The 11,926-nt window shown below is 39.9% G+C and overlaps 1 protein-coding gene across 2 annotated transcripts in view; it reads right to left on the minus strand.

Annotated features, from left to right (window-relative positions):
• LOC146583433 (LIM domain only protein 7-like) overlaps positions 1-11,687 on the minus strand; it is a 35,128-nt gene extending 23,441 nt beyond the window's left edge. For both annotated transcript variants that reach the window (XM_085271541.1, XM_085271533.1), the window contains exons 1-6: positions 11,581-11,687; positions 11,320-11,407; positions 7,475-7,545; positions 6,961-7,030; positions 4,237-4,343; positions 3,642-3,672 (exon numbers count right to left, since the gene is read on the minus strand). In XM_085271541.1, the coding sequence (XP_085127667.1) occupies positions 3,642-3,672; positions 4,237-4,343; positions 6,961-7,030; positions 7,475-7,545; positions 11,320-11,388 (348 nt within the window). In that variant the 5' untranslated portion in view covers positions 11,389-11,407; positions 11,581-11,687. The remainder of the gene's footprint in view (positions 1-3,641; positions 3,673-4,236; positions 4,344-6,960; positions 7,031-7,474; positions 7,546-11,319; positions 11,408-11,580) is intronic.
• Between the last annotated feature and the right edge of the window lie 239 nt (positions 11,688-11,926).

Consider the following 11,926-nt stretch of genomic DNA (forward strand, 5'->3'; position numbering starts at 1 on the left):
GAAGCTGGAGGACGAACACTAACACTTTTCCACTTATAAAAGTTAACGTTAAGGTTCCTGATAGTTAGAGACAAATGCAATCGCATAGCAGGATGCTGTAAACGGACCAAACTTCAGTCAGGAGAACAACTGAGATAATCCATCCACAATACAAGGTTAGTCATTAATATACTGCAACAACATGGGAATAGAGCAGCTGCCAGAGAATTCAACATTAATGAAACAATGGTACAGAAGTGGAGGAAGCAAGAAGAATGAGTTTAATAAAGTTTGATTTATCTGACTGCTTTGTTTCGCTTAATGTGCCTTATAATCCCGTGCACCTTATGGTCCGAAAAATACGTACTGCACACTGCAGTTTAATGTTGCAAAGCACCTCTTTTTAACTTCAGTGGATATTATACATGGTTATGCTCAGGATATGTCAGCCCATTTCTACTGGAAATGCCTTTTGGTTAAACTTTCAGCAAGGAATTTGCATTTGCACTGTTACATTTTTATAAAGCTTTAATGTACATAAAAACCAGCTTCTTGTTTAAGTGAAAATAAATGGAAGGTTGTCTTTTTGCGCTAGTAATGTTGTGGAGTTGTATTTTGTCTCGCATCAATTATATCGTCAGTTATATCGTTATCGCAAATTTTCAAATATATATCGTGATAAATATTTTTGGCCATATCGCCCTGCTCTATTTCCAAGTGTTGTTAAGACCCCTCTCTTCTGAACCACGTGGAAGAGTCCGGTGATGCTGTAGCAAATGTAAAAGGGGATGCCACTGAAAGAACTGCCAGTTCAGGTCCTACCATCAGGCCCTCATGCCATTCTGATGGAGTCCAATTCTGACAGTTTGGTCAGAAACGTGCTCATGAGCTGCCCGCTAGCTGTCATTTTCTGCAATTTCTTCCTCCTCACATAAAGCAACTTGGATTGATGCCCTTCTATGGCCCCGTCTAGCTCTCCTGGTGAAAAACCACCCGTCTCCTGTGATCTCCTCCACACTGTTAAAAAACAGCAAACCTTCTTGTGATAGCACAGCCTGAATGAGCTGCAGGTCCATCGTGGGCTACCAGTAATGTCAAGGACACTAGCAGAGAGCTAAACTACAGGAAACTCAGTCAGGAGGGATAAACGCAGCGAGCAGTGGTCTACAGCCCCCACCTGTAACACCACTCCCCGTTACCGTAATTGTCGGGCTATAAGCCGCTACTTTTTGCACAAGCTTTGAACCCTGCGGCTTTTAGTCAGGTGCGGCTTTTCTATGGATTTTCCATGATTTTTGTGATATCGTAAGACGATTTGTTTTGTTTGTTCCGCTGTTGTACGGCACTACGTTGCCTGGCGGAAGGATCGGGGTTCAAGAGTGGTATGTTAGTCACATGTCCGTCCGCCAGGCAACGTAGTGCGAAAAACAAACTTCAAAGTAGCGCTACGCATTCAGCGGGAGGCGTAGATGACGAGTGGCGATAAACTTGCGAAAAGCAAGTTATGCCCAACTCCACCGGTGGATTCTGACAGCGTGGAAAAGTGCGAAAACATCCACGATCACCAACGGATTTTGAAGGGCTGGACTGCTGCATGATGGAGAGGAGGACACCGCCACGGCCCTTCTGAGGGTGTTCGACTCTGACACTGACAACGAGGATTTCTTTGGTTTTGAAAGTGATAACGAAGGAGAGAAGCGGAGAGTGGATGACGAAGCCATCCTGAGCCTGTTTGTATCCGACATTGGAGAAGAGGACTTTGGTGGTTTTAGTGCGCAGGAAGAAGAGAAAGATGGTGAATGACTGACTTTTCTTCTTGTTAAAGCCGTGTCACTGCACCTGAGCCTAAAAGGTAGTCCGAATCTATTTTTCTGGTGTGCTGTAGGTTACTGTTATGTACTACATGTGCAAATATGTACCCATAACTTGTTTTTCAAAATATTAATAAAAGGGGTGTGTCTCCAAACAGCCATCTCTTTCCTGACAATTCCCTTTGTGCATATTCTCTTACATATGATAAGTCAACATTGAAACACCTGCGGCTTTTAGTCAAGTGCGGCTAATGTATGTACAAAACAGGGTTTTCCCCTGATTTTAGCTTGTGCGGCTAATATTCAGGTGCGCTTTGTAGTCCGGGAAATACGGTAATTGGTTCTCTTGTTGTTGCCTGAACCTGTTTGATGACAGTTTATGCTTCCTAGCTGAAATTTAACTGACTTTGCTCAAAACTCTGATGATCGAATGTGCCTTTATTTCTTTAAAGCAGTGCAGTGAGAGGAAGAAAAAGATGATGATAATGAAGAGGAGGAAAATGAAGAATTGAAATATGCACCTCTGAACTGCATTCAGTTTTTTTTGCCATGTGTAAGAATCAATTTTTCCTTTGAAGAAATCACTAGTTTCACTTCTGAATTTCAGCCATCAGTGTCAGCATCAAGGTGCACCAACCAAGCTACTTCGATTTTCCAAGTAAAACGATGTTCCACGACTCACTATAATAATCCCTTTTTCAAAAGTAAGCATTTCTGTTTGTCATATTAGACTGTTGGCGCCATTATAGCTGCAATTAGTTTTATTTTCCCCTAATTTGTACAAGCAGAGCGTAAACAAGCATTCGGGGCTTATGTCAAACTTAATTAGGATAAAATGTGTTTCTTTCTCTCCAGTTCTCTCTCATGCCAAGGAAATTACTTCACTGCTTGCAACAGATCACAGGTTAATCCTATATTAGCCATGCATGATTCCATTTTATTTAATAAAGCAAGAAACCCATAATTACTCTTGGCTTTTCAAAAAGTCCTTATAAAAGGGGAACATAGATGAAAATTAACAGAAGGTTGGATTAATAAAAAAAAAAAAAAAAAAAAACTACCCTAATGTACATAAACCCTGATGTTAACATTATTCTGCAAGAGAAATCCTTGAATCGGGCTAATTTATCACAAATCTGAATCTCATCTAAATAAATATTATTTAAATATTTTTCTTAAGTCATACAATTTTTTTGAATGTACTCACAAAAACAAAATGAGAACTTTAAAGAAAAGATCTGATGGATTATATAAAAGACCAAGTGTATTTTGTATTGTATTTTATTAACATTTTTATCTTAAATGGAGTGCAACAGTTCATGCTGGTGTGCTGCATTGTTTTGGTAAACCGTTCCAATTGGCCCAAATTCACCCCAAGTGGTTCATTTGAAAGAATAATTAACTAAAAACATAGAAATAAAAAGAAGGCTACATCAGTGACTGTAGTCTGGAGGAAAAAACAAAACACCCTCCGTCCGGGGTTAAAGTTCACAGCTACTGTGCGATTTAAATGAGGCTTCACACGTCCATGTGCATCACTCAGTTCCACACACAGACTTGAGGCAGTTAAGATGGGAGTTTCCAGACGGCCTCTGCCACTTATGTATTCTTATATTTCCATCACTCTAAACTCTATGAGGGCTTTAACACCAGGCTCCTGGGATTTGCCTCAACCTCAGCAAGCTCAGCAGCCCCTCCTCAAGGCCACCTTATTTGTCATACTTCTGGACAAGTCTTCAGCATCAGTAGTTCAAGCTAATATATTGATGGATACTGCTCCCTTTATGGCTTTATATTCAACTCATTTACCCAGAAAGGAAAAGACACCCCAACAAGAGAATAACGACTTACATTTTTGAGTCGTCTGTTGCCTTCGTCACGCCTAAAATAAAATTTCAAGACAGAAATAAGTACTTAAACAAAAGAGCCAAACATCTGCTGCTACAATTTACATTTCGATTGCGTCACTGAAAAGTCCCGGTGAATGAGATAACTGTGAAGGAAAAAAAGTTACAGTGACATCTTAAGCCTTCTCATTTGCAATCCTCACTAATCAGCAACTTATCAGGTTTTATGGAGAACAGGCCATCAGCTCATATAAAGGAGCAGCTTGTTAGTGAAAGTGCAGACATGTATTAATGCAAAGCAGCACGTTCACTTTTATCTTTTTAAATACACACACTGAAAACTCAGTCAGTGGTAACTATAACCTACGCAGAAAACATTAGGCCCTCGTGTATTTTGCCAGTACACAGTGGTTCTGCTCATACTGTATTTTTTATTTTATTCTGTATATGCCATTTCTTTTGATTTTCTTGCTTTTATAGCACCGATGTGGGACCGTACAACTATTTCACTGTACTATTGTACAAAGTATCACTGTGCAATTGCAATAAAGTTAGAGTTAAAGGTCCAGGTGCAGCGGTATGTGTTCATGCAACTTCACCTTAGTGTCACACGAGTGGAGATGTCCTGCAGGTCACCTGGATGAAACAGCTGGGATTCATTTAGTCCCAGTTTCTCGCAGGCTTTCAGGAAAACATTCACATTATCCTGAAATATCAGAACAGATGAGGAAAAAAAAAAAACACATAAAAAAAACTAGAGAAACAGTTGATGTTTGTTCTGATAAACTAGTAATGACCAACTCCAGCCTCAAACAGTTAAAATCCACCTCATCCAAACGATTCTCCAAGTGAGAACAGCTTGGAGTACAACCTACAATCAATTCTGATTCATCATTAATCATCTATTCATCTGTCAAGAAACACTCAGTAGATATTATCTAATAAGTAACCCATTTGTTTAGAAATCATACTTGCTCTGTTCAACCACTACAGCAGGCAGGATTACAGCAAAGCACAACTCTAGAGCTGCAAACAGATCTATTTAGATTAGCTTAACATATCCTATCTAGTCGTCTGTCAGTGTTAGTACAGCTACTCCTAAAGGTCACCATTATCATTTTTGAAGTAGTTCAGTACGGTTCAAAGTATTGAGAAACCACTCATTTCTTTACATTTTACTTCCAGGACTTTGTCACTTGTAAAGTTCTTGTTTTCCTGTCTTTCAAAGGTTTTCTTTCCACTCATTTTCAGTTCAGGTCTTGTACCTTTCTTGCACCACAAGGCAATTTGAAAATGTTTGTCTACAGCAGGGTCTGAGAAATGCACATTCATTGGACTGTAATTTTACACCTAATTTTTAAATTCTAATCATTCAGTAATAATCTCACAGCGACAAAATGTAGGAGGCACAAAACTGCAGTTTTCCAAGTCTTAAATATAAAGGATCACAAAAGGCAAACACATAAATATCTCAGTTCAGGCCTGGTCCAGTCTGAATCTGTGATCTTTATCATTTTTTGGATCTGTCCTGGCAGGCAAGACCCTATAAACCCTTTGGTTCTGGGTTGACCCACCAACTGATTTAAAGATATTTCAGGGGAGAAACATACATCGAGACCAGTACTCTAAATTTGTTCCTTTTTCAAGTGTTTGACATGTTAAGATGAAATGTTCAGAACAAACCATCTACAAATACATTTAGAGCCGTTTTCAGATTTTAAAGTAATTTCAACCTGAATTTCATACTCGAATCATCTCCAAGATCCAAATGTGAGACATCTGACTGCTTGAGTGTGACCACTTAGAATACGAGAAATGATTTACCATTGATCAGTGTGTAACGTATAGTAAGTGTTTGCATTGTGTTGTGACTGGCTGACAGCCTGATGGCACAGAGTTGGAGCTACAAAGGCGGATTATATAGATTTTATTCTGAGCTGATAAATATGCAAGGTAATCACATTCTCCACCCTTACACATTAACACATGAAAAGCGCTCATGTTAAACACAAAAATAGGACACTAACATCGAACTGGGCCTCAGTGTTTGTAAAAACGTAAACTTCAGCAGATTGGCTTACTGCACTTTGAGCTTTGTGACTTCATAAATGAGGAAATGAACTGGGGTGTCACACAGCAGGTTCATGTGCAGCAGGAGGTTAGGAGTCAGAGAGAAACTCAGTTTGTTGAAGAAAACCTGCTCGCTGCCAAGTTAAGTTCACAGACTTTATATACAGTAATCGACTCAGGTAAAGTTAGCTCTCTTTCTGGAAACAGAAATCATTACTGAAGCAGTTTGAGAGCATCTTGACACAACAGAACAAAAAGGCAGCCAACATCCAAAGAATTTTGGTAGACTTCAAGAAGACTGGACAGCTAGTCCCTGAAGACCAGTCAAATAAAAGTTTGCCTAAAAGCACTCAGGCTATGCTCAAGAATAAAGGTGCTCATACCAAATATTATCTTTCAAGCATGTTAGAATTGTGCAGACTCTGTTTTTGCCTAATATACACCGTGTTTCTGTGTATGATTACACGCGTTTCAACAGATCACTACAACCATTTCTCAAACTAAATATGAAAACATGATTATTATGTTGATGATATTAAAACAGTCAGAGGTGGATAATTTAGCAGCCTCTATTGGTAAATAAACAAACTGCATAATTTATTTAAAATAATGATCAATGTTTTTGTCCCCATTTGTGCATTTTAGCATGTAACAATTCCAACTCCCATGTAACAAAATATAATAAAGACTGAAAATTCACTATAAATAATGCCAAAGCTTCAAAGGCCGGACAGAGGATATTTATTGTGTTATTCAAAGAGTTTCTCGATAAGTGTCGATGTTGATTTTTTATTGTTTAATTGAAGTTATCAGATTAAAAACAAACAAAAGCTCCAGTATTGCTCTTTAGGTTGTGAAAGTAAGAGCTGAACCTCGGCTGCATCTCCCTCTCCCACCCCGCCATCACCACCAGTGCATCCACCGCTGGGCTCCATCTATTGGGCCCTGTTGGGAGCCTGAAATCGATCTTTTCCTGGTCTTGCTTTGGGCTGTTTTGGCAATTATACTTGAGAAACAGCCTGAAGCCAAAATAAAAATCTTCATTTGCATCAGTGCCCAATAAAAACAAGCTGAAACTTTGCAGTTGGTTGAAATGCACGTTCATGTTTAGTCAGACTACAACAACACTGTCTCCTTGTGCCTGCAACAGGAAACCACACAATGTTTCAACACTTCCTGGCCAACAGGTGTCTTTTTTGTTTTCTTGCATACTCTGATTATGCAGACGTCATACAGCTGAAGTGTAAACTCACCAGACCAGCGATCGGAGTAGACAGCCTGTTCACCCTCTTGATTATTCCGGGTTTCAACTGATTAATTAGGCTGCGAGTGAAGACAATTAGCAAACAGATTACAAAATATTCCAGCCACAAAAGATAACTGGTAAACAGTCCTAATTTTGACTTCCATTGGCAGACGGCATTTTAGATAAAGAACCACAACTTTTTCTTTTTTAAGCCATCATCCTAAAATCAACTTCTGGGTTAACCAGCAAACATCAGATTTGTGCGTCTGCACTTGTTAATTTATGAGTGTTTATCTTTGCTTACTTTTAAAGATACTCAGCAACCTCCAGACTGTAGTTTTGGATGCTACTGTTTTTAAAAAATTGTTTCAAGGCTGCTGAAGGCAAGCTGGCAAATTAGCCTGCATACACTCACTAATGATAGGTCTGCATGATAATTATCTTTCAAATTAATTCTTACAGATAAAAGTTTGACCAAAGTAAAACTGCAAAACACTTAAAGTTTGAGCATCATTACTTACTTGCAAAGCAGGACTCCGTTCTCTAATGCGGCACGGAAGTCACTGCATCCAAACGACTTTCCAGTCACTTCCTAAAGAGGGGAGGAGAGAAAAAAAAAAGTCAATTATTTGCGTTTCTTTGCTTAATGTTGCTTTGTTGTTTTGGCAGTGCCCCTTTACTAGAAAGAATGAACAATAAAATGGACCGAAAACACTGGAAAAAAAAAAAAAAAAAAAAAAAGGCACACAGGACCGACTGGTATGTCGTTTTGACCAGAAGCACCACACCAGTCCAAATATACTGGAAAAAGCTTGATTCACGGCAGCTCAGCTTCACATGCGCTGCTAATGGATTACTGCTAGATGACACACTTTCAGAGGTCTTTTCCAGCTCACGTCAATCTCAATCAGAGCTTTTTTGGCACCCCACAATGGACCCACAGCCTATTAGGCAGTGACATTCAGGTTTGGAACAAGTGTTCAAATCCAGTAAGTAACAGAAATAAGCATGACTGTATGAATACGTATGACTGTATATAATTCATGCTACATTTTAAAAAGGTTCCAACATGCTTAAAATAGTACCACATACTTCTACAGTACTGACACCAACACCATATATCCACCACTGTCTGTATAAACTGGTGTAAACCAGCACATTAATGATTAAAGTATGTTAAAGTGCTTGCAGAGTTCAACTATTAAAGATGATATTTGCCCTTTATACAGTCACCCATTATTTTAGCTATCACAAACATTCTAATCACCCAATCACATGGCAGCAACTCTGTGCATTTAGGCATTCAGACAAGGTCAAGAAGACTTAAGTTCAAACCAATCATCAGAATGTGTAAGAAAGCTGACATGGTTGACGCAGCCAGACGGAGCTCTGAGTGTTTCAAGAACTGCGGAAAATCCCACCAGATCTTCTGGTGGACCTCAGGAAGAATTAGCAGTTGCTGTGGTAACGACTAATGGGTGCCTAAATAATGAATAATGAACAAGCACCTCTATGCTTTACAGAGAATGGTCTGAAAAACAAAATCTCCATTGAGCAGCAGATCTCTGGGTAAAAACACCCTGTTGATATCACAGGTCAGCTGGAGATGGCCCGACTGCTTCAAGCCGATAGGATGGAAACAGTCTCTCAAATGACTGCTGGCTACCGCCATCAAGGTAAGCAGAAGGTATGCTTTGTATTAACAGTTTAGGCTGGTGGTAATGGTTTAAAGGTTTGGGGGATATTTTCTTGGCACACTTTGGGCTGCTTGATACCAGTTGAACATCATTCAAACACCACAGCCTACCTGAGTATTCTTGCTGACCATTGTCCATCCCTTTGTGTCCATCATGTGCCCATTATCTGATGGCTGCTTCCAGCAGGATAAAACACGATGTCAAAAACTCAAATCATCTCAAGCTGGTTTATTTAACATGATCATAAGCTCACTTTACTCAAATGACCTTGGCAGTTACCAGATCTCAGACCATTAGAGCACGTTTGGGATGTGCAGGAACAGCAGAGTCCAATCAAGAAACCGTGTGATCGGAGCAAAATCTCTGGGAGATGTTTCCAGCTCCTTATTTAATCCATGCCAAGAAGAATTAAGTATTTTGCAAGCAAGTTATACCAGTATAGCAAGTTGTAGTTAATAAAGTGGCCAGTGAGTGTATACACACCACTTGGTGTCAAAAACAACTATGCGAAAAACATTAGGAAGCCATAGTTTCAGTTGAAGTTAATTAAAAAGGCAAAAATATACACACTACCTCTTGTAGTTGTTGCTGTCAACTATAAGAGTAAATTAAGTGACTTGGGTAAGAGCAGCTGAAATATTCTCCAGCTGCCACATAAAAACAAATAATTACAATACATCTACAGAGAAAAGCAGCCATAAAATGTATGTAAACAAGCATTCACACAACCACTCAAAAGTTGTTTTTGCTCTGAACAACAAATATAGCATAACCTATGGAAATGATTTGACATGGCAGGAGCAAGAACAAGGCAAGCGGGGTTTTGTAATGAGGACATAAAAATGGGACTATTAAGGTTCGGCTCCATAACTAACACGGGGCCCCAAAAGGCTATTCTTCTCACTAATTAGTCCCCCCAGGAATCCACAATTACAATTCATTTTTAGTAGAATCGGGCGCTGGGTACAGAGCGAATGCGTCTCAGTGGAATCAGACAAACAATGCAGCGCAAGGTTAACACAATAACACACAATGCGGCTGTGCCGTGGCATGCTGTCTGTTCTACAGCATCAAACACGTAACGTGGTCATTTTAATGAACAATAGTCCCCGAGAAACCACAAATTAAATGAATTTTATCCGTGTGCAACTCGCAAACCTCGCCAGATTGCTTCATTTGTCTAAATAGAGTGTCTCCCAGCCAAAAAAGGATCAAATGACCCCGGGTGGGAGAAAAACAAGCATCATTACATGTAGTCTTTAAAATAATGTATTATTAAGAGCTGCAATGATCCGCCAATTAATCCACAGCAAGTTGCTATCAGGAAATAAAGCAGGAATTTTTCAAAAATGCCAAATATTCACTGGTCAAACACAAGATTTGTTAAAAAAAACAAACAAAAAAAACCTGAATTACAGTCAATATGTTTCATATTAATGAAGGGATGATGGTGTTACTCTAAATGAGGAGAATACATGCTGGACAGCAGGAGGGGGAATCTTCTGCTTCTCCAAGAAACTATGACGTCATATCAAATAGCCCAATTCATTATAATTTCTCCTGGAGTACAGCAAACACTTACATGATGTTGCTGCCAGTTCTGTGCCAATGATAAAACAGTTTGGATGCTTGAATATACGGAAGCTTATTATCCCCCAACCTGTAGCTGGAGATATTAGTGCCAACACGTTCCCATTGTGATCTGGCTCAAGGAACGGTGCATTTACTTGTTTGCGAGCAGCAGGCCTCGCTATACTCCCGTCTAACACATACATGCCTCATCACGGTTCACCCGTTCTTTCATCCGTCAGTGCAGGAAAATAGACGTGCAAAACTGGCACGGGCTTTCTGCCAAGAGACCCCTGCACAAAATTCTCACAATGATCTGCTCGGACACAAGTGACATTAATGGTCCCATTTAGAGTTGGTCGACATCCAGTGCTCACCGTCTACAAGTTGTAGCCATCGGTTATGATTTAAGGATCACAGTTTCTAGTTTGGACAGGAGCAGCCTGAAATAACCTAGAAAATGCACCACACTCAAACCACATCCTCCACAATGCATGCAAGGCAAAGCCTGCCTGCCTACACCACATGCCAGGGTAGCATGCAAAGTGTTACATTTAGCAAATTTAACCCATGCCTTATATAATATCAGCACACTGATACTAAACAAACCTCAAGTAAAGTGTGCACATTATTATTTTCCAGCTTCTTTTAAATATTAACGATTTATATGCCTTTTCTGTATTTGAATTTACCTCTGAAGCCCAGAGACCTGCAGTCAAATACTTTCTGAGCAAACAGACTTCTCAGATAGGTAAGGGTCATAAAAAAGCCCTGAGTCTTATCAAAGCATACTTTGCCTTTGAAACGAAAGATTAAGTATGCAAAAGATGCCACACTTGATGTTTGAGAGCACAGAGCCTCAGTCAGTTTAAAAGTGTATGAGTTTATAGTGAGTTTCAACGATACAAATTATGCACAGGTGCTTTTGCATGGCTGCTTCTGGTTAACGTTAGATTTCCTGTCTTCACAGCGGGTTAAAATAAAGCGACATCAAACCTTCTTAATTGCTTGTAATTAATTGTCTGCAATAAGTGAAGAGAAGCACGTCTTAGAAGTAAATAAAGGGAGAGGAAAGAGTGAAGAACTGAACCTGCAGCTACCTCAATCCAGCGTTTGGCCTCGTTGAATGCGTCTGCACTGCTCACACTGGTCTGCTGACGCCACTCCATCTTAGTCTTCTGAACAACTCTAACGAGAGGGCAAAAAGAGGCGAGAATTCGTTACATTCATTAATTACGGAGCACGGAAGCCACGAACCTGCTGCAAGCCTATCAAATAAGGTCAATTAGTATCAGCACACACCCACATCCAAGTGATACTTTAAGAAAAGGCACAGTAATAATTTCTGCCTGTTTGGTCACCTTACGCTGTGGCTTGGCTGCTCACCGGTGAAAGTCTTCCGCTAATTGACACCCAGTTTAACACCGGACCGTCCGTACTCCTGCCACCCCGGAGCCCATCACTGACAGGTTCCGCTTATTGGATGAAGTGTAGCGGAAGGTCTCCGCCCACTAAAAAACTTTCAGGCAAAGTTTGAAGCGAAACCAAAGATGAGCCGAGGAGGGGAGCGTAGACTCTTCATCCCCCTGCTGGCCAGCGGCTGCACTGCACCACCAAGAGATGAGGTTTTAACATTTCAAATACTGAAGAGCCTAATTAATAACAAAAAGTAGATAAAGATAGATAAATACATTAAATAAGGTCGTT

This window comes from Mchenga conophoros, linkage group LG1 (genome assembly GCF_057382185.1).
Source record: "Mchenga conophoros isolate Kocher_MC1m ecotype Shallow Benthic linkage group LG1, M_conophoros_male_GT1.1, whole genome shotgun sequence".
Lineage (NCBI taxonomy): Eukaryota > Metazoa > Chordata > Actinopteri > Cichliformes > Cichlidae > Mchenga > Mchenga conophoros.